Source organism: Brachyhypopomus gauderio, chromosome 3 (genome assembly GCF_052324685.1).
Source record: "Brachyhypopomus gauderio isolate BG-103 chromosome 3, BGAUD_0.2, whole genome shotgun sequence".
Lineage (NCBI taxonomy): Eukaryota > Metazoa > Chordata > Actinopteri > Gymnotiformes > Hypopomidae > Brachyhypopomus > Brachyhypopomus gauderio.
The window spans coordinates 9,729,545-9,751,934 of record NC_135213.1 but is presented as its reverse complement, the minus strand read 5'-3'; the positions used below and the strand labels follow the sequence as shown (position 1 = coordinate 9,751,934).

General features: G+C 45.5%; 2 protein-coding genes across 6 annotated transcripts; both read left to right on the top strand.

Moving 5' to 3' along the window:
* The first annotated feature begins 3,351 nt into the window (after positions 1–3,351).
* LOC143510238 (uncharacterized) lies at positions 3,352–8,893 on the top strand. Of its 5 annotated transcripts, none has more exons than XM_076999366.1 (17): positions 3,406–3,460; positions 3,622–3,707; positions 4,159–4,335; positions 4,633–4,708; positions 5,416–5,572; positions 5,669–5,714; positions 5,811–5,869; positions 6,108–6,143; positions 6,235–6,287; positions 6,496–6,628; positions 6,914–7,125; positions 7,251–7,296; positions 7,503–7,568; positions 7,714–7,773; positions 7,854–7,939; positions 8,448–8,542; positions 8,625–8,893. In XM_076999366.1, the coding sequence occupies exons 2-17, from the start codon at positions 3,671–3,673 to the stop codon at positions 8,657–8,659; spliced, it is 1,374 nt and encodes a 457-aa protein (XP_076855481.1). In that variant the 5' UTR covers positions 3,406–3,460; positions 3,622–3,670; the 3' UTR covers positions 8,660–8,893. The 5 variants fall into 5 exon arrangements, with proteins under 5 accessions (XP_076855484.1, XP_076855480.1, XP_076855485.1 ...); XM_076999367.1 differs by having other exon boundaries at positions 3,442–3,460; positions 3,648–3,707; XM_076999365.1 differs by having other exon boundaries at positions 3,354–3,707.
* A 323-nt stretch (positions 8,894–9,216) lies between these two features.
* unk (unk zinc finger) lies at positions 9,217–22,386 on the top strand. The gene is made up of 15 exons (XM_076999364.1): positions 9,217–9,468; positions 10,052–10,261; positions 10,862–11,038; positions 11,226–11,356; positions 11,489–11,624; positions 11,810–11,927; positions 15,160–15,244; positions 15,464–15,675; positions 15,967–16,032; positions 17,511–17,679; positions 18,073–18,171; positions 18,447–18,632; positions 18,794–18,978; positions 19,345–19,605; positions 19,704–22,386. The coding sequence occupies exons 1-15, from the start codon at positions 9,320–9,322 to the stop codon at positions 19,836–19,838; spliced, it is 2,319 nt and encodes a 772-aa protein (XP_076855479.1). The 5' UTR covers positions 9,217–9,319; the 3' UTR covers positions 19,839–22,386.
* The last annotated feature ends 4 nt before the right edge of the window (positions 22,387–22,390 follow it).

Sequence of the window (22,390 nt, the reverse complement as noted above, 5' to 3'; positions counted from 1 at the left end):
CAACACGATTGTGCCTCATGGCTCATTGATAGAACAGTGTTGAACGTGCGCACAGCACTTGTTTATATGACGAGCCGGCCCCAATGCTCACCAAAGACTGCTAGGAGATGTACTCAGATTAAAAACATGATACAATAATAATGTCATTCCAAAATGCAACTTGTTGGCTTTCAGAAACACTAAAAGAAATTTAAAAAAATTGTGGAATCAAAGTAAATGTTACTTTTATTGAGCAAGCCCAGGGAAAAAAAATGAAATCACTCAATTCTGAGGAAAAAAAATGGAATCACTCAAATTGGAGGTAGAAAATAAGGACACACCAAGTCAATTTCCTTTCCCTAAATGGACATCTGCCTCAAATTAGATCTGCTCGTTAGTCTGCAGTTAAAACACCTACTGTCATAACACCTTGGAGTGCTGCTGGACGAAGTGGAGTAGCAAGAACCATGGCTCCAATGAGAAATGTGTCTCGAAACAAAAGATTTGTGATGTTTAGTTAGCGATCATGTCGTGTACTGCTCCACAGCGACATCTGGTGGCGCCGGGACTCACCAGCCAGTGGAGACGCCCCTGCTAGATACAGATAAATGTATATAGCGCAGACACCGGTGTACCGTTCATAAGCAGGCAGAGAGTGGGATGTGTGCTCGGTTAAGAGTGTGTAAAGAGTAAGACACGAAGGCCAAGCCGAAGATCAAATTAGAAGGATTAATCCCTGTGAATACACTGGTTATTCCCATTAAATGGTTTGTAGCAAATGTCTCTCAAGGCTTCAAAACAAAAAAAGTCTGCAAATCCGCCCTCTAAAATAGTTAAATACTAACAGAAGTGCAGATAGACAGCTCTAAAAAAAAAACGAATTCAGTTACGCACCCTGAGTCATTTTGAAGTTTAGGAATAACATGTATGGCAGGCCGTTTTATCATAAAATGGGCTTCACCCCACTTACATTCCAGATATCTGTAACTACATTACAGATATCTGTATATTTAATTTAAGATATCTCTAATTATATTTTAACTAGGCAAAATGTCAATTTGAGATATCTCCAATTACATTCTGACTAGTATAAATTACGTCATATTCACCATTGATTTGTATGGAGGCTCAAGTTCAAGATATCTGCAAATAATTACTGACTATCTGAAATGTACATTTAAGATATCTACAATTAAATTATGACTAGTCAAAAAGTCAATTACAGATATCTCGTTTTTTGTTCTGACTAGTCATTATTCTAATGAAAGATATCTTAAACATACTCATTATTTAAGATATCTTAAAAATATTTTTAGATATCTGAAACTAAGATTTGACTAGTGCAAATTAAATATCAGATATCTTGAAAGTAAGTAATGACTAGGCAAAACAAAGTTAGGCATATCCAGAACTGTATTTTTGACTAGTCAAAAGTCATTTAAAGATATCTACAAATAAATTGCAGATATCTTGAACATTTTTTATCTAGACGTTTTTTTTTTTTTCTGTTATCTTGAATAATTATTCTGACTAGTCGGAATGTGTTTGTAGATATCTTCAATAATCATTTTGTCTAGTCAATACGTCCCAGATTTACGTAGCATTTTGGCGCCAAGCTTGGCACTCTTTGTATTTGCTAATCTAGGGTGACCAGATTTGGGTTTCTGAAAAGGAGGACACATTTTTTGCCGGGGTCATCGGTGTATCGGTGTTTGATATGACACAAATGACATAGTGTCTGTGTAAAAATTGCATTTATTGAACAGCACAAAACAACATAGTACCTGCCGTACGCATCAAGCACTCTGCCTCATACGGATCACGACCCTGGCGAAAGCACAGGAATTTTTTCTTTAACGCTGTAAACGTTCACTTTCGTTTCGGCTTTGCCGCAGAACCGGCGCACACACGTGCTTTCGCTTCGGGGGTAGACTGGCAGGCCCACGCTTTCTTCTTCACACACACACACACACAATGTAAAGTAGATAGATTTGAGGAGAAGTACGTGACTAATTTGCGCTACAGAGAAACCTGGAATGAAGTGGAATGGAACGGAGTGGCAATTCTAATCACAATGCACTGTACATGTATTATGATTGAGGAAGTCGAACAAAATCCCGGACGATTTTGAAATTCCCCCCGGACATTTTTTAGGTCTCAAAAGTAGGACATGTCCGGGAAAAAGAGGACATCTGGTCACCCTAGCTAATCAGTGGTCTGTACGCGATGTCAGGACAGTCGAACTCGCATTCTCGTGTTTTTAATACGATTTTTAGTGCCGCATAATCCATACTGTTGAGATCTTTCAAGATTGTGCCATTTTTCACGACGCTGAAGTTGGTTACTTATTCGCAGTTTGAGATTCGTTTGGTTACTTATTCGGCGGCTTAAGTGGTTCCTTATTCAAAAAGGGTGTGTTCACGATGCGTGTTTGCAGCCCGCTTTGTTTAAAAGCGATAGATTAAACAAACGAGCGTAGGAGCAAACATTTAAGAGGTTATTGTTTCCCATACTGATTTTGTGAATGTAGAAAAAAAATAAAAATTTAATGAAAGCATTCCTTTTGTAAATGGTTTCTATTTCAAGTTGTTCCAATTGTACCCGATTTGTACATGATGATTGAATTCGCCAGCATTTCTAACGTAAGGAAACATGTGGGCATAGGTTAACGGATTTAAAGGGGCAGTTTCAGAGGCTTATTGAAGCCCTTATTGATGGCGGGCCAGAGAAATAACAAATGCATCATGAAGAACAGGTCACTCTAAGAGGAACATGATTTTAGCCTGATCCAACATCATTTAATACCTCAAATCTATCTGGAAACACGGCATATTTAGTAGTTAAGCACACAGAAAGCGCACTGAAATGATTCTTTTCAAGAACAGCTAACGCCATTTTAGCCACCCAAAATTCCACAGGCAGCAGTTTCGACGACTCAGCGACATTGCAAAAGGGGCGTAATGCACGCACTTCTTTAATTCAGATATCTAAAAATGTCATTTTGACTAGTCATAATTACGTTAGAGATATCTTAAATAAGAATTACGGATGTGTGACTCATAAAATGACGAATCCAGTGACGTCATTTTAGATATCTTAAAAGCCGTTTTGATCCGTCAAATTGAAATTGCAGATATCTTGAATTGTTCTTCTTACTAGGTAGAATGCAAATGTAGATATCTTGAATTGTTATTCCGGATAGTCAAATTGTAATTGTTACTAGTCAAAACTAATATTTAGATATCCAGAATGTAATTACAGATAATCAGACGAAGCCCATTTTATGATAAAACGGCCTGCCATATAACATGTGCCTTAAGAGGGCGCAATTGAGACATATAACTAAATAAGGGGGCAGTGCCGTCTGAATTTGCTACCGATAAGTTCTGGTTGTAGAAGCGGGGACGCGCATAATGCAAATGTATTAGAGTAAAAGAGTGACGTCTTTAATCTCGAACATTTACATATAAGCCCTATTCAGGTACCATCGATATAAACGTAGTTTTGAAAGTACTGCGTTTATTTCTCGTGGTTGATCTAAAATTCATATTGTCATCGTTATATTTCGGGATAAATGTGGCGGTATTTCTCAGGTTCGTTTGTGGTGATGTGCGTTCGTTCTTCCATTTTTTGCACATCAAGCTTATCGGACTGTTGTGGTCTTATAGAAAATAAGCTTTAAATCGGGAGAATGCCAGGTAAACACCCGCTAATTGAGACGCTGAAAGGTAAGATTTCATACGTTACTTTGCCAGCATTTGATTGTTTATTAGAGTGTGTATATAGCGCATAATGTCACCATGTAGTGTCTGTAAATTTTGGTTACTTGCAAGTCTATATTTGTAATCAAAATCTAAGGAATACACTAAATCCACTGAAGCGTTCCTCTGCATTTATAGCTGGACATCCGTGAGCGTTATTTGTCGGGCAGCAGTTCAAAAGTACAAGAGATCAATATTTATTGTTAAACTAAACCATTATATTATGATTATGTAGTTGACGTAGTTGCAGGGCTTTGTAATAGAAAACCAGCCTGAACCGATGTCCCTAAGAGTATCTGCGAGCCAATAAACAAGTAATGATGTAATGATGTTGCGTGTGATCTGCAGGCAAACTGTGAGTCACCGCAGCTCTAAACACCCCGTGTCTGTAAAAGTGTCTGAACTGGTTTGTCTTCAGTATGCATTCTACAGCTTCAGGAGGAAGGCCCGGTGACCGACTCCAGCCCCGGCCCGGTGACCGACTCCAGCCCCGGCCCGGTGACCGACTCCAGCCCCGGCCCGGTGACCGACTCCAGCCCTCGCCTGGTGTCCTGCTGTGAACTGTTGGAGCGGATCTTGCGCAAGGGTCTACAAAGTCAGCACTGAACATCACGAGTACCTACACACACACTAGTGCATTACCCACACACACACACACAAACACACACACACACACAAACCGTGTAACACATGTCAATGTGTGTTACAATGTGTTGTAAAAGATTGTACCTATGCTAATTGTAAAGCAACCTTGGGCACCTTGAGAGGGGCTATATAAAGATTCATTCATTCATACACATCATAGTCTGTATGAAAATATATATTTGTACACTGAAATGCCTATGTATTGATGTCCTCTTAATGTAACCCAAGTCGTGGTTTATATCTGCAGATCCGTTGTTGCGCTGGACACACAGGGACTACTGGCACTGTTTTGAGCAGCTGCCTCAGCAGGACACATGTGGCAGGTCAGTCTCACGTCACAACAGGCTGCACGAGCACATGAAGCTGTGCAACCTGCAATCTGTCTATTCGTGGGGGAAAAAGAACAATAAATTCAGCTCTCTCTCAGTTTGGAAACGGATCCATCAAATCTGAGGTTGATTCTGCTGCCTGTGCTCTGAGAAACATGGGAAATACTATATCTTGAGTTTGGTGACTTCAGAAGGGTGGTGTGGTGTGGTGGTTAGCACCGTCACCTCACAGCATGGCGGTCTGGGTTTGATTCCGGTTAGGTCCGGTCTGGTCTTCCTGTGCCTGTGTGGGTTTTCTCTGTATACTCCGGTATCCTCCCACAGTCCAAAGACATGTTAGATTGATAGGTCACTCTAAATTACCTGTGAGTGTGTGTGTGTTGGCCATGTGGTGGACTGGTGACCTGTCCTTGGTGTACCCTGCCTTTGCCTCATGATGCTGGGATTGGCTCCAGTGCCCCTGTGACCCTGAATAGTGGGATTAAATGGTAAAACTGAAGGCCAAATATGAATACACTTTTAAATTATCCTCTTTAAGCTTTGCAATAAATTTCAATATTCTTTTGACTCTCAGTTGACATCCGTATTTTGTGGGCAATAAACCTAAACCATGTTTGGTAAAAACATCCAGAAATGTTTCTTGAGAGGACAAGAACAAGGTTGTCTTGGGACTGATGATTCATGCTGGTCTCTGTTTGCAGGCTGGGTACAGTCTCTCTGGCAGTCCAACAGACCACAGCTTGCCCCAAGCTCCTGAGTGCCCAGGGCCGAGGACGCTTCTTCATCCGGCTCATGCTGAACAGAAGGATTCTGGGAAATGTAGTCAAGCATCTATTACATTCAAGCAGAATCATGGAGGTCAGGAAAATTTGTTATGATTCTAATTGTACACTTTCTTTCTATGTTTATTATTTTTTTAAAATAAAGGGTTAACCCTCTTTGCTCCTTTTGCAGTGGTATAATCCTGACATTTCGGTACTGAGGAATGAGGAATTTGTAGGTAAAGGTTTTTCGCCGCATAATAAACCTACTGTTGTCTCTTGAGGTCTTTACCATTTGTGCTGGTGCTGTATAGTGTGTGTTTTCTCGCTCACAGAGCCATTTCTCTCCCTCTGTCTGGTTCTCTCTGAAATGGAGTTCAAGCTCAACATAGAGGTGAGCACGTGCTACTCTCACTGCACAAATTCTATGCTAACTGGAGAGCACTACGCAAAGACCGCTAGCAGCACTTCTATGCAAGACTCATGCCATCCCTTGCAAACCGAGGATGTGGGCTGGAAGGCGTCTCCCCAGCTCAGCTGCCCCACCTGCCCTATGAAGCTGTTCTAATACCCTCTCCCTTCTCATGTTTGTTTTCTCAATGGATGGGGTGGTGCTACATGTGCCACTCCAGAACTGCAGCTTCCTGGACGAGAGCTGGTTGCTGCCGGTAAGCCCGCAGCCATCATCATCATCATCATCACCGCGATATGGTGGGACATGCACGTGAAGCGCATGCTGATTGCCTGCTTGTGTTTTAGGTGTGTGACACCTATGAGGCTGTGCCGTGTCGTGAGTTGGGGATGGTTCTCAGGTTAGCATGCATTCGCTAGTATGCCTTTCCCAGCGTCCATCTGGGTTACAGCACAGAAGGTTGCTTTTGCACCAATCACATCACGGTTGCTGTTTGGCTTCATTGTGCAACAGGATAGCCACTGTGTGTGTTGCAGTGGTGTATGCGTTCTGGGAGAGGTTGTGTCATCCGTCTTCCTCAGTGTTTTTTGTCTTGCTGTCCTTATCAGGTACTTGGATGGCCGTGTGTTTGTGTTGGAGCTGCTCCATGGCAAGATGGCTCAGGCAGACAGGTTTGCGGAGCCTGGTGACATCATCGATGAAATCAATGGGATATCGCTGCGGAACTCCGCCAATGGGCAGGTCTGGACTCCCACAGGCCGTTTCTCTTCACCACATGCTCTGTCTGGAACTGTGCAGACGTGTGGCCTCTGGTGATCAGTGTTTAAAACGGGATTCGAAGAATTACGAGGCAATGACAGTTGTGGTCATTTGGCTCACTGTTTGGGAAGGTAGACATGACCTAATTAGTGTCTAGTAACATGGATGTGATCTCTTCTAATACAAGTCTAATAATGTTGACATGATCTATCCAGAGTCTGGTAGCATAGACGTGGTCTAACCAGAGCAGCCTGCTATTGTGTACAGGCAGGTGAGGTGCTGTCTCGTCTGAGGGGCCGGCCCTTGAGACTGCGTCTTCTGCGCTGGCGAGGCAAGGACGGGTCCGTCTATCGTCCACTGGTGACACTCCTGCAGCGCCTCCAGCAGGAGAACCCTTCTCTTCAGTTCAGCCCCAGCCCGGCCCAACCTCAGGCTCATCCCACGAGCCAGCGCCAGAGCCAGTGTGTGAAAGATGGCCGGTACGTGTGTCTGATTGTGTGCCTGTTTTCATAGACATGCATGTCTTTTGAAGTGTATTTATGGTTTTATTACCTTCAAATACCATAACATCACCTAGCTGTGTTTTTCTCGCTCTTGTTAACAGGATCCTGTACTCTGTACGGCTCTTGGGAAAGACAAACGCAGGAATGGTACTGCAGATACATGTGTAAACATTAACTCTCAATTAACTCATATGTTTACTCTGTGGTTTCATGTACTGGCATAAATTCAAAATCCAGTAAATAACACAAATTCTAAGTTTCTATAACAATCAAATGAATATCAGCATAACTGATGGCTTTTTGTTACTGATTGATTTGGGAAGGGTGAAGTGAGTTGTATGTGTTTGTGTTAGTATGGAGGGAAGGAGGTGTTGCAGCGTGTGATTCCCACTGTGCTGCAGAAGAGCCTGGCCACACAGGTACTCTGCAGGACACAGCAGCCACAGTTCTCCCAGTAACACACAGTTGTTGCATCCAATCAGGATGTTCATGGAGTCCTTGTGTACATTATTAATTTGACATGCATAAAAAGTGTGTGGCTGAACACAAGGCGTTTCTGTACAGGAAGTGTTGTTGGATGTGAAGGAGACTCATCTGACCTGCACTGACAAATTCAATAAACAGGTATGTTGGCTGTAGTGCTAGTGCATTTATAAGGGGGATGATGCATCATAATCATAATCACCATTTTGTACTGTAAACAGGAGCTGTTCTACCATCACTTCCCAGAGATCTCGTGTGTGGGGAGGTTTGGTCAACCAGACTTCACCATCTTTGCTTTCTGTGTAGTGTAAGCATTTGGTTTCTTCACTCATTGTATTAATAATTAATATTAATGTTCTGTGTATATTAAGAAGCTCTTGAAGTTTTGAAAAGTGTCAGTCTGTAATAAGACGAATTATGTCATCTTTCATATATGTAGGCCACTTCTGCTGTACAGTCAGTGTAAAATGAATAAGTACAAAGCAATTGACAAGGTTTTGTAAATTAAGTGTTGAGTTCACTTCAACAGAAAAAAGTAGTAGGTTAGTGTCTGTTAGCCTAGTCTCCAGAGGTCTCATTATAGTTCACATATGTTCTCTATCCCAGTACCCAACATCCAGGGAAACAATGAACACTGAATGTAGCTTAGCTGGTGCACTGGTTCCCTACAGAAACAAACAGGAGTGAAAAAGCAGTATATATGCACATTCCACTGGTGTATGGGTGGAACAGAACCATGTAAATTGCATTGTGGTTGTTGAACTCTGACTGGATAAGTTATATCAACATTGACACTCAGCATTTCATCATTACAGAGATCCTTTGGACACTGGACAGCCCCCTGGCTTCTGCTGTGTGGTACTGCAGGCAGAATCCAGCAGTCAGTGTGAGGAGATTGTCCACCGTATAGGTGAGGAATAAAATGCACTAGTATCATCAATGTCCCTCTTTGGTAAGATGTGCTAATTTGGTATTTTGTTTACTTTTCATAGCTGCTGGATTTAAAAACACAGAATGGTTTGTATGAGAACTAAACATTACCAATGTTGGAAGGTTTACATGTTGTTATGAAGGAGATTTACTTTTTAACAACAATACATTGTCTATTTTAAAATGATTTACTGAAAAGCCTAATAGTAATGTAACATGCAACTTTCATATGAGAAATTATATAACAAAGTAAAAAAAAGTATTGTAATATCATTTGTTAAGTCCTCAAACTGTTAAAAACATCGATTAAAGAGCCTGTAGGGTCAAACTCTTTCTGATTACTTATGTCTGATTACTTCATTTTGGCCAAAATCACCAAGGAACACCATGATCTTTATCATCCTCTACTGCTTATGAAATTATTATTAATAATATGGTAAAGTTTTTCACAGATACTATGAACAAAACTACACATGTTGTTGACATGTTTTGTGAATCAATTAAAAATATTTTTGTGAATCCGTTATTTGCGACATGATCAATAAATAACACTTGACTATAGACTCATCTTTTGAAAATACATATATTTTTATTACTTTGCCTGCGTTAAATGTGCCCGACTTTTTTTGTTACATCGTTAACATGGCCCGGAAGTTCTTCCTTAGCAAACTCGCGCATGCGCACATCGAAAAAGAATGCGGACTTCGAAGCTCTCACAATATTAAATAGTTTGATGGCGGTAATTTGGTAAAAAAAAATGTCGAAAGCGTCTGCACAGTCCAGTTCGTCGGTAGCTGCAGCAAACCTCGGACCTTCCTCCTCGTCCTCCTCCTCTCCCTCGGCGTGCGGCTCGGCGTCTCCCGCCAACGTGCTGCACGCTCAACCCGAGAAACCACAACACTACACGTAGGTGCTCCACACACACCCTCACGTCCTCACACACGCCGCCGCACACCTGGCCGTGCTCGCCGGACAAACGGACCACCTCTTGACCATCTGCAGTGAGTTTTGTTCGAATATGTCTACGTGATGCCCGTTTAGCCCCGGTCTTGTTTGCGGAGGCCTACTGAAATGGCAGGTTAGCAGTTCCTGCTCTTGAGCTACGTTTAGAAGATGCTCGCTGTCTTCTCCACCTACTATTTATCTGGCAAATAATATCCAACACATTGATGGTAGGTACTTAAATAACGTCACGACGTTAGTTATACTGGTATCCCCACTGCAGTTTTAATTAATAGACTGAGGAGTAGCTGAATTCATAGGAATGTCAGGTATTGCTGCTGGAGATGCCTCTTAACAGCACAATTACTATTATCATCCAGCAACTATAGCTTAGCCACGTTCATAAACGCCAACATGTCTAATAAATGTGCCTTACAAATCAGGCTTTATCAGTAAACCCACCTTGAAATCTTTTTCACCATTAGCTTTTCATCTCTGGGTCGAACCTCCCCTCACCCCCCTTACCCCCCTCACCCCTTTCTTCCAGATATCTGAAGGAGTTCAGAACGGAACAGTGCCCTCTGTTTGTGCAGCACAAGTGCAGCCAACATCGCCCTTTCACCTGTTTCCACTGGCACTTCCTGAACCAGCGCCGTCGGAGACCCATCCGAAGGCGCGATGGGACCTTCAGCTACAGTCCTGATGTGTACTGTGTCAAGTATGACGAGGGCACCGGCACATGTCCCGATGGAGATGAGTAAGAAGAGATCCTCGGTTATGTGCGCACACGAGCAAAACCTACCCGAGACTGTCAAGAAGGGTGGAGGTGTTGAACTCCTAGTATAGCCAAAAGGGTGGAGCCGATGAGCTCCAGCCTACCTACGAGTGGTGTGATTCACATTGTATTAATGTTCATAATGCAACAAATCTACCCCATCCTTTTCCTGTCATCACAATTTATCTACTTTCAAGGTTAGGGGATGGTTCATTGTTTGAGAGGAGAGACATCTGTATTAATAGTACCCCAAATCTCTCAACTCATCATGCATCTTTTCTAGAGTGTTGGCTGTTGGAGTGTTTAAAGGAACACACTGCCAAGTTATGTTGGTTTTGTGTTATGATGCACATTTGGGGAAATCCCCGTGTGTGTGTGTGTGAGAGAGAATTGCTTTTCTTGAGGTTACAAAATACCAATCGTTATTTGCATAACATTACTCTCAGCATCCTTCTAATACCTGGACAAACCAGACATGCTGGGCACAGATATTCAGATAAACCAGCTGCTTCGGTAAGAAGCAGGCACTGAAGTTTTCTTTATACGGCAGTGATTGTGTTATTGTTGTCGATGTTGTTTTAGGTGTCCGTTCCTGCATCGGACAGCGGGGGACACAGAGCGGCGGTACCACCTGCGCTACTATAAGACGGGCTCCTGTATTCATGAGACGGATGCCAAAGGTCACTGCAGTAAAAACGGACCCCACTGTGCTTTCGCTCATGGCTCTCATGACCTTCGTTCTCCGGTGTTTGACATCAGGTACGTCTCATGGCTGCAGGCGTGTGAACCCCGGGCCGGGTCGTGTTTTCAGGCAGCGGCCTTTTATGGTTGGTGCCTGGCAGTCGTTTGTTGAATTGTAGCAAGAATGACTGGTGAAAAGGAACACAGCCATTGACCACTGTCTACACCACCCCAGTCATCCAGCATGTTGGTGTCCGTCACACAGGGAGGTACAGGTTCTGGAAGCTCAGTCTGGTTGTGGATTGGCTGAGACTGGAGCAGGGGAGGGACAATCTGGCTTAGTGGCAAGCACAGCTCTCATAGAAAAAACTCTGACTGAGGAACCACGTTGGCAAGGTGAGAATAAAAGTTATACACTTTAATATTAATCATTTTATATTAGAATTTTATATGTAGTCAAAATATACAAAAAATCTCTTTCTCTCTCTCTCTCTCTCTCTCTCTCTCTCTCTCTCTCTCTCTCTCGAGATAACGGCTACGTGCTCTCTCACTACAAGACGGAGCTCTGCAAAAAGCCCCCCCGCCTGTGTCGCCAAGGTTACGCCTGCCCTTACTATCACAACAGCAAAGACCGCAGACGCTGCCCTCACAAGCACAAATACAGGTTCACATCCACACGGCGAGACACCAGCCAGAGAGCTTCAGGGCAGAAACACGTCTAAATTTAGTTCTTGCAGGAGCAAAACATTTTGTTTCTCTGTGTGTGTGTGTGTGTGTGTGCGTGTGTGTGTGCGCGCGCGTGCGCGCGTGTGTGTGTGTGTGTGTGTGTGTGTGTGTGTGTGTGTGTAGAGCCTTGCCGTGTCCGTCGGTGAAGCACAGTGATGAGTGGGGTGACCCCAGTAAGTGTGAGAGTGGAGAGAGCTGCCAGTACTGCCACACTCGCACGGAGCAGCAGTTCCACCCAGAGGTACCACACACACACACACACACACGTAGCAGTTCCACCCAGAGGTACCACACACACACACACACACACACGTAGCAGTTCCACCCAGAGGTACCACACACACACACACACACGTAGCAGTTCCACCCAGAGGTACCACACACACACACACACACGTAGCAGTTCCACCCAGAGGTACCACACACACACACACGTAGCAGTTCCACCCAGAGGTACCACACACACACACACACACGTAGCAGTTCCACCCAGAGGTACCACACACACACACACACACGTAGCAGTTCCACCCAGAGGTACCACACACACACACACACGTGTAGCAGTTCCACCCAGAGGTACCACACACACACACACACACGTAGCAGTTCCACCCAGAGGTACCACACACACACACACACGTAGCAGTTCCACCCAGAGGTACCACACACACACACACACACACACACACGTAGCAGTTCCACCCAGAGGTACCACACACACACACACACACACACACACACACACACGTAGCAGTTCCACCCAGAGGTACCACACACACACACACACACACACGTAGCAGTTCCACCCAGAGGTACCACACACACACACACACACGTAGCAGTTCCACCCAGAGGTACCACACACACACACACACACGTAGCAGTTCCACCCAGAGGTACCACACACACACACACACACGTAGCAGTTCCACCCAGAGGTACCACACACACACACACACACACACACACACACACACACACACGTAGCAGTTCCACCCAGAGGTACCACACACACACACACACACGTAGCAGTTCCACCCAGAGGTACCACACACACACACACGTAGCAGTTCCACCCAGAGGTACCACACACACACACACGTAGCAGTTCCACCCAGAGGTACCACACACACACACACACACGTAGCAGTTCCACCCAGAGGTACCACACACACACACACACACACGTAGCAGTTCCACCCAGAGGTACCACACACACACACACACACACACACACACACACACACACACACGTAGCAGTTCCACCCAGAGGTACCACACACACACACACACACGTAGCAGTTCCACCCAGAGGTACCACACACACACACACACGTAGCAGTTCCACCCAGAGGTACCACACACACACACACACACACGTAGCAGTTCCACCCAGAGGTACCACACACACACACACACACACACACACACACACACGTAGCAGTTCCACCCAGAGGTACCACACACACACACACACACACACGTAGCAGTTCCACCCAGAGGTACCACACACACACACACACACACACGTAGCAGTTCCACCCAGAGGTACCACACACACACACACACACACACGTAGCAGTTCCACCCAGAGGTACCACACACACACACACACACGTAGCAGTTCCACCCAGAGGTACCACACACACACACACACACGTAGCAGTTCCACCCAGAGGTACCACACACACACACACACACACACGTAGCAGTTCCACCCAGAGGTACCACACACACACACACACACACACACACACGTAGCAGTTCCACCCAGAGGTACCACACACACACACACACACACACACACACACACACGTAGCAGTTCCACCCAGAGGTACCACACACACACACACGTAGCAGTTCCACCCAGAGGTACCACACACACACACACACACACGTAGCAGTTCCACCCAGAGGTACCACACACACACACACGTAGCAGTTCCACCCAGAGGTACCACACACACACACACACACACGTAGCAGTTCCACCCAGAGGTACCACACACACACACACACACGTAGCAGTTCCACCCAGAGGTACCACACACACACACACACACACACACACACACACACACGTAGCAGTTCCACCCAGAGGTACCACACACACACACACACACGTAGCAGTTCCACCCAGAGGTACCACACACACACACACACGTAGCAGTTCCACCCAGAGGTACCACACACACACACACACACACACACGTAGCAGTTCCACCCAGAGGTACCACACACACACACACACACACACACGTAGCAGTTCCACCCAGAGGTACCACACACACACACACACACACACACGTAGCAGTTCCACCCAGAGGTACCACACACACACACACACACACACACACACACACACGTAGCAGTTCCACCCAGAGGTACCACACACACACACACACACACACGTAGCAGTTCCACCCAGAGGTACCACACACACACACACACACGTAGCAGTTCCACCCAGAGGTACCACACACACACACACACGTAGCAGTTCCACCCAGAGGTACCACACACACACACACACACACACACGTAGCAGTTCCACCCAGAGGTACCACACACACACACACACACACACACGTAGCAGTTCCACCCAGAGGTACCACACACACACGTAGCAGTTCCACCCAGAGGTACCACACACACACACACACGTAGCAGTTCCACCCAGAGGTACCACACACACACACACACACACGTAGCAGTTCCACCCAGAGGTACCACACACACACACGTAGCAGTTCCACCCAGAGGTACCACACACACACACACACACGTAGCAGTTCCACCCAGAGGTACCACACACACACACACACACACACACACACACACACACGTAGCAGTTCCACCCAGAGGTACCACACACACACACGTAGCAGTTCCACCCAGAGGTACCACACACACACACACACACGTAGCAGTTCCACCCAGAGGTACCACACACACACGTAGCAGTTCCACCCAGAGGTACCACACACACACACACACACACACACACACACACACGTAGCAGTTCCACCCAGAGGTACCACACACACACACACACACACACACACACACACACACGTAGCAGTTCCACCCAGAGGTACCACACACACACACACACACACACACACACACACACACGTAGCAGTTCCACCCAGAGGTACCACACACACACACACACACGTAGCAGTTCCACCCAGAGGTACCACACACACACACACACGTAGCAGTTCCACCCAGAGGTACCACACACACACACGTGCCCTCTCCTCACACCCCTGCACCCCCACAGGTGTTCAACCCCACGCTGCACAGAAAAGGGCTGTTTAAAGTGCAGTTAGTTTCAACAGCAAATATGGAGTATCTGAAACCACACAGAATTAATTGTTGTGGCACCCCTGTAAATCTATGCATTCATGTGCAGTTTTGTGTTTGTTTTTGAGAATCCCTCTCTCTCTTTTTGTGGCTCTCTGCAGATCTATAAATCCACCAAATGTAATGACATGCAGCAGAGCGGGAGCTGCCCCAGAGGGCCCTTCTGTGCATTCGCCCACCTGGACAGTAAGAGCTGCTTAACCACGATTGTTTTTGGGTCATCTAGTGTACGATCTAGTACAGTCATCCTCAGAACACCATATTTTACTTGGGGGGGGGGGTTGTCAGTGTAATATTTCTTGGCAGTAGCTGAAATAGCTTGAAACCAGCCCTTAAAATGCTGCTTGGTAAAATATGTGTTGCTAAAGTGAAGTGTGGATAAAGTGTTTTGTGTTTCTCCCCCAGAAGCAAGTGTGAGTGAGGACCGCCCTTTCCCAGAACTTAACTCCTCTCCCCCAGCAGTGCCCTGCTCAATACTGACAGACAGTATCACCTCAGAGCAAGGCCTTCTGGGAACGGTTCTGTATGAGGAGTCCACCAGCCTGGATGTGTCTCACTCTCTCTGGGCAGGAGAGGGGGGTTATGGGAAAGCGCCGGGGTTTGAGAGAGAGGACCAGGTGCATATAAAACACATTTTGATATTTTGCTAGTGTTTCACTTACAATTTTTTACAAATGAACAACTGCTGTAATTGTTTATGCTATTTTTGGTAATGGAAAATTTAGACTAGATGGAATTTTTTTTTGTCATGTAGTCTGTGTGGCAGTTTTGTAACATGAGCTGCTGAGGTGTTCAGTGTGACAGGATGGACCAGATTTCCAAGGTTGTTGACTCGGTCATGGTGAACTGCCCCAAACGTTGTCTGTGGAATTGTGACAATCATCCATTTTGTTTGTGTTTTCATTCAGGCCAAACAAAAGACATTTTCAATGGAACCTCGCTGTAAGGAAATGTCCACTATGCACAGCAAGCAGGTACCAACCTGCTCTTTCTGCCATCTTGTATAATGCGTTGCACAACTTCTCAAATTGGATTTGTCAGCATGACACTTTTTTCCCTGAAGTTTGTTTTTACTTTTGATTGTTTTATTGTGTTTGGGGGGATGAACTTTGGTGAGCAGTGCTGTGTGTTCTGTAAGACTCAGTTGTGCTGCTATAGTGTTTTCTGTAAGTCTTTCGTGTGCTGCTATAGTGTGTTCTGTAAGTCTCTGTTGTGCGCTGCTGAAGTGTGTTCTGTAAGACTCTGGTGCGCTGCTGTAGTGTGGTCTGTAAGTCTCTCTGGTGTGCTGCTGTAGTGTGGTCTGTAAGACTCTGTTGTGTGCTGCTGTAGTGTGTTCTGTAAGACTCTGGTACGCTGCTGTAGTGTGTTCTGTAAGACTGTTGTGTGCTGCTGTAGTGTGTTCTGTAAGACTGTTGTGTGCTGCTGTAGTGTGTTCTGTAAGACTGTTGTGTGCTGCTGTAGTGTGTTCTGTAAGACTGTTGTGTGCTGCTGTAGTGTGTTCTGTAAGACTGTGGTTTGCTGCTGTAGTGTGTTCTGTAAGACTCTGTTGTGCGCTGCTGTAGTGTGTTCTGCAAGTCTCTCTGGTGTGCTGCTGTAGTGTGTTCTGCAAGTCTCTCTGGTGTGCTGCTGTAGTGTGTTCTGTAAGACTCTGGTGTGTGCTGCTGTAGTGTGTTCTGCAAGTCTCTCTGGTGTGCTGCTGTAGTGTGTTCTGTAAGACACTTGTGTGCTGCTGTAGTGTGGTCTGTAAGTCTCTCTGGTGTGCTGCTGTAGTGTGGTCTGTAAGTCTCTCTGGTGTGCTGCTGTAGTGTGTTCTGTAAGTCTCTGGTGCGCTGCTGAAGTGTGTTCTGTAAGACTCTGTTGTGTGCTGCTGTAGTGTGGTCTGTAAGTCTCTCTGGTGTGCTGCTGTAGTGTGTTCTGTAAGTCTCTCTGGTACGCTGCTGTAGTGTGTTCTGTAAGACTCTGTTGTGCGCTGCTGTAGTGTGTTCTGTAAGACTCTGGTACGCTGCTGTAGTGTGTTCTGTAAGACTGTTGTGTGCTGCTGTAGTGTGTTCTGTAAGACTGTTGTGTGCTGCTGTAGTGAGTTCTGTAAGACTCTGTTGTGTGCTGCTGTAGTGTGTTCTGTAAGACTCTGTTGTGTGCTGCTGTAGTGTGTTCTGTAAGTCTCTGGTGCGCTGCTGTAGTGTGTTCTGTAAGACTCTGTGGTGCGCTGCTGTAGTGTGTTCTGTAAGACTCTGTGGTGCGCTGCTGTGGTGTGTTCTGTAAGTCTCTCTGGTACGCTGCTGTAGTGTGTTCTGTAAGACTCTGTTGTGTGCTGCTGAAGTGTGTTCTGTAAGACTCTGGTACGCTGCTGTAGTGTGTTCTGTAAGACTGGTGCGCTGCTGAAGTGTGTTCTGTAAGATTCTGGTGCGCTGCTGAAGTGTGTTCTGTAAGACTCTGTTGTGTGCCGCTGTAGGAACTATCGGTGTTTCTGCCGGTGGGCAGCCCCCTGAGTTTATCCTCCAGTGTACCATCCAGCCTGGCAGCCACGCCCCCCAGCCCCGCCCCTCCCGGCCCCTCCACGGGCATGAACGCCAACGCTCTGCCCTTCTACCCAACCAGTGACACTGTGGAGTCTGTAGTGGGTCAGTTCCCAATTTTAAATTAAAACGGTCATGCCACAGTACATTTAAACTGACAGCAGTATGGGAATATGGAAAATATGTGGAAAATGTCATGACTATGGTAAGCCTAACATTACAAAATAAAAGCATGGGGTAAGACCTTTTAAATATAGGCCCGTTGTGGAGTTGCTGCTGGAGTGTTCATAATAATAATCTTTATTTGTGTAGCACTTTTCATGCATACATGCAACTCACTTCTTTACAGAATAAATACAAGAAAACAAACATAATAATAAAATTATGTAATAAAATTAGAAGAAAAACAAACATAAAATGTAATTAAGTAAAATAATGTGATATTATTATAAGTGCTGGTGATGCACTGTTTCACATGGTTTGTCTGGTGTTGGTCAGAGTCTGCGCTGGATGATCTGGACCTGAGCGCTTTCGGCGTGTCTGCTCTGGAGAAGAGTCTGGAGGACCGGTCCATACCCACCATGGGGCAGATGTTAGGTGAGCAGCGGCACTTACCCCGCCTTGGAGGGGCTTCAGTGTGTGTTGGTTGAAGCATTACTAACAGGCTCATAGTTTTTTTTTTTTTGTGGTAGCTGAGTGCTTGTGGTTGTGTTTGAAAGCCTTTTTAAGCTTTAAGCCTTACCTGTTGATCAACACAAGTTTGGCATTCACACCTGTAAAGATTTCTGACATGCTTTGTATTGTGATAAGGTGCTGGTGCGTTGTTGCTGGTTGAATGTGTTTGGACTGATGAGTGTTGTGTCTCTGAACAGGAGGGAGTCAGCTCCAGAGCTCAGCTCCTGTTAATATCCCTGGATCCCTCAGCAACCCCTCCCCTTTCAGATCTCCCTCACCCTCTCCTCCAATTAGAGCTCATGCTTCTCCTTTTCTGGCAGCCCAGTTGCCACACCCCAGCCAATCAGAGAGCAGCTTTTTGGGAGCTTCCCATAGTTCATTAGGTCTGTAGCCACTGTTCTAGCCGCACTTCCTTCTCCTGCAAGTATTACTTACATGAAACACGTCTGATTCTAATGGCTAGCATAAGCTGTAGCAGCAGTTACATTTGTATGATTAAATTTGTATTTGTGCGCTGACAGCTGTGTGTGTTGTGGTTGTGTAGGTTTGAACGGTATGAGCAGTAGTATCTGGGAACACTTCCCTCCGGGTCAGAGTTCACCTGGCACCCCACCAGCTCTGCTTCCCACGGGGGCCATGTTCGCCGAGGCCTCGCGCCTCAAACAGGAAGTGGAAGAGGCTCACAGGGTACTGAAGCACTGGGACCACAGCTGGAGACAGATGTCTCAGGTGAGGGCGTGTCTGCGAGAGTGGGCGTGTCTGTACAGAAGTGTGCATCCAGATGAGAGGGTGTGTTTACATGTAAGTGTGTGTCTGGGAGTAGTTGTTCAATAATGTGGATGCTTAAATAAACAGTAGTTGCAACTGCAAAGCCGTCTTTTATTCAGTAATAAGAGGTTTGTGATCATGCTGTGTAGATGTTTGATACTATGTGGGCGAAGAGCTTAACTGAGCATAATTAGCTAATTAATCTGTAGTTGCATTAATTAATTGATCAAGACCAGTCCAGATTAGCCCAGGCCCTGGCTGAAGCAGACTTGCTTTGGCTGACTCCCTGTTCTAAACGGTTGCTGGACGTCTCCCCGCCGGTGGCAGTCGTGGGCCGTGTTGAAGGCGGACGCGGAGGAGGCCCGCGGGCTGGCGGGCCGGCTGGCCATGGAGGCCGAGAGGGCGCGTCAGGGAGAGGAGGAGGCTCAGCAGCAGACGGCTGTCCTGGAGGAGGCGCTGGAGAGCCTGCGCAGTGCGGAGAACCCCCGCCTGCAGCTCCACCAGCTCCAGCTGCTGCACCGACTCCCGCTGAGCTCGGTGTGTAGTCTGCAGACGCAAATCTGCACCTGTCTGCGCATGGTGGAGCAGGTACAGCAGCCACGCCCTCTTACTCTTCTAATACTGGGACCATTTTAGTGGAGACTACATTCATTCTCTCTCTCTCTCTCTCTCTCTCTCTCTCTCAGGCTGTGTACAGGAAGCAGAGGCTGTGTTGTGTATCATGTGAAGAGCTGGGCTCAGTTGCATTGCCATGCCAACATGGCGTGTGCTGTGAGCGGTGTGCTGCATCCGCGGAATGTCCAGTGTGTTCGGATCACTAGCAAAACCTGAACATCCTCTCCCCATCCTGGTGACCAGTCCTGAACATCCTCTCCCCATCCTGGAGACCAGTCCTGAACATCCTCTCCCCATCCTGGAGACCAGTCCTGAACATCCTCTCCCCATCCTGGAGACCAGTCCTGAACATCCTCTCCCCATCCTGGTGACCAGTCCTGAACATCCTCTCCCCATCCTGGTGACCAGTCCTGAACATCCTCTCCCCATCCTGGTGACCAGTCCTGAACATCCTCTCCCCATCCTGGAGACCAGTCCTGAACATCCTCTCCCCATCCTGGAGACCAGTCCTGAACATCCTCTCCCCATCCTGGAGACCAGTCCTGAACATCCTCTCCCCATCCTGGTGACCAGTCCTGAACATCCTGAACAGTTACACACATGTCCAACCACCCAGCTGAGCACTTGCTTCTCCCAGATCTCTTGATAACTTCTAGTTCTTGAAGATGGTTGTGGAGGATGAAGGTTCAGACTGGACTTCAGACATTGGATCTCCAGGAGGACAGGTGTGGGAAGCTGAACCTTCATCAGCTGTCATCCACAGACTCCTAAGACCCCAATTAGAAATCTGCATCTGCTGAACAAGTGTTGTAACTTTTATGATACCAATAACAAAAGCCACAATGAACAACATGAATGTTTAATGCACTGTGCTGGACCACTGTCTGGTCTCAGCACAGTAGTTGCACTTACCACCTGTCAAAAACTGCCATTTAAATCTAACCAGTACCTAATCCTATAATCACAGATGAAACCCTAGCTGATTCTTTAAACATAAGATCATCTAACCATTCCAGACAAGATCTTAACCTTGTTTTAGACCCTCCTAGTATAATTTCTTGATTGTTGTTTTCTGGTTGGCTTGGCTTATCAAAGAATTCACTGAGGACCATTATAAGCTGTAATTTAGGAGCATTTGTGGTTTGGAGGAATTAGCCACTCGGATGTTTCACGTGGACGTAATTCTGACCCTAAGTCAGAACTTAATCCTAAATTCTCACCCTGAGCTTGACTGCACCAATAATACTGCACCATCACTCCCATTCTGAAGTCTCCTCTTCTGTTTCCTACCAACACACCCTCACATAGGGCTACTGGCTGGTGCCATCTTGTTAATTTTCACTAGACCCAAGGCAAATAACCAATGGCAAAGCTGTTTTCACTGAATTGTCAGTTTTCTTATTGTCACGAGTTTGTTCACAGGTGGGGGGGTGTAGTTAGTGGACATATGGATTATTATATAAACACTATAATTTCAACTGATACTTTTAGTTTATTTAAAAGTTTTTTTGATGAGAGACAGGACAGGAACTTGGGGAGTTTTGCTGACCCAGTTTAATGAATTTCCAATGGTGATTCATTGAATTGTCTATTTGGGCCAAGGCATGTAGGTTTAGTCATCAGGGGAACTGACCCTTTATGTATTGATCTGGAGTTTGCCAGAATCTGTTTTAAACCTCAGATATCAGAGAAAATAATTTGATTATTTTCTAGTTGTAGATATTCTCTGCCTGTTGAGAATATTCACAGTGAATAGTGGTGATGTGGGACAATCACAGTTTACTGCCTCTGCATTCCAGATGTTTTTGGAATGGTCCAGAATCAGGATTTGTCCAGAATCAGTATTTGTGGCATGCATTTGTCTGCTCAGTTCAGTTCCTGGATTTGTGTGTTATATTTTGAAATTTCTTAAACAAATATAAACAATATATAGCATAACTAAATGCTCAGTATTGCTTTTGCAAAAACCTGTCGGTTTAAATAATTTTCTTAAACATTGTTTAAAATGACTCCCAGCATTTTCTGCAGAGAAACATTGTTATTTCAACAGAGATGGAGAAAACACAGCTCAACACACTCAGGTTTATCTCCACATACGACCACCACGGACTGCAGTGCAGGGATAGGAGAACATGAACATCTGTGGACCGTTCTCTTTTAACATACTGGTTCTGTGTAATCAGTGTCTTTTTTGAAATCTTCTGCCTTTTCCATGAAAGCTTTTGATTAATTTTGACATTTTGTGTGAACAGATGTCAAACAGAAGTTTGTCGAAGCAACCTTTTGTCTGCACTGATTCTAGCTAGCCACTAGAGGGCATATTGTACATGAATATTCTAGGACCATGGAGCAGCTGAGACTGTATAGACTTTTTGAAGAGGTATCGGGCAGGTTGCTTAAGTTTAATATCGGCTCATGGGTAAAGGTTAGGATATGATTGTAGCTGGGCTTTTGGTTAGGGTTAGCTAATAGGATAGTCTGTGTAGACTCGTCCATCAGATCGTAGGCTAGTCAAGTTCCTCGGGTCTGGTGTAGTGAATTATATTTGTGGGTTCACTGGTCTCGAGACTTCAGTCGGAGCAGAGGCGCTAGCATTCAATTCAGTGTGAAGGTGAAGAATTTGACCTCTTTAATATCAGTGCTTCACTGTGAGTTCTGTAATCATCTGCTCAGAACCATTCAGCTACAGTCTTTCAATCTGATTTTGTACAAGAAAATAAATGTATATTTTTGGATGAAAATGTCTCACCTTTGTACT

Excerpts from the sequence above, each read along its gene's own strand:
- LOC143510238 (XM_076999365.1), top strand. The coding sequence starts at position 3,671 with ATGCCAGGTAAACACCCGCTAATTGAGACGCTGAAAG. Across the intron at positions 3,708-4,158 it reads GCTAATTGAGACGCTGAAAG|TATGCATTCTACAGCTTCAG; the intron begins GTAAGATTTCAT and ends GTTTGTCTTCAG. Across the intron at positions 5,870-6,107 it reads AGTTCAAGCTCAACATAGAG|AACTGCAGCTTCCTGGACGA; the intron begins GTGAGCACGTGC and ends GTGCCACTCCAG.
- unk (XM_076999364.1), top strand. The coding sequence starts at position 9,320 with ATGTCGAAAGCGTCTGCACAGTCCAGTTCGTCGGTAGCTGCAGCAAAC. Across the intron at positions 9,469-10,051 it reads GAGAAACCACAACACTACAC|ATATCTGAAGGAGTTCAGAA; the intron begins GTAGGTGCTCCA and ends CCTTTCTTCCAG. Across the intron at positions 15,676-15,966 it reads GGTTTGAGAGAGAGGACCAG|GCCAAACAAAAGACATTTTC; the intron begins GTGCATATAAAA and ends GTTTTCATTCAG.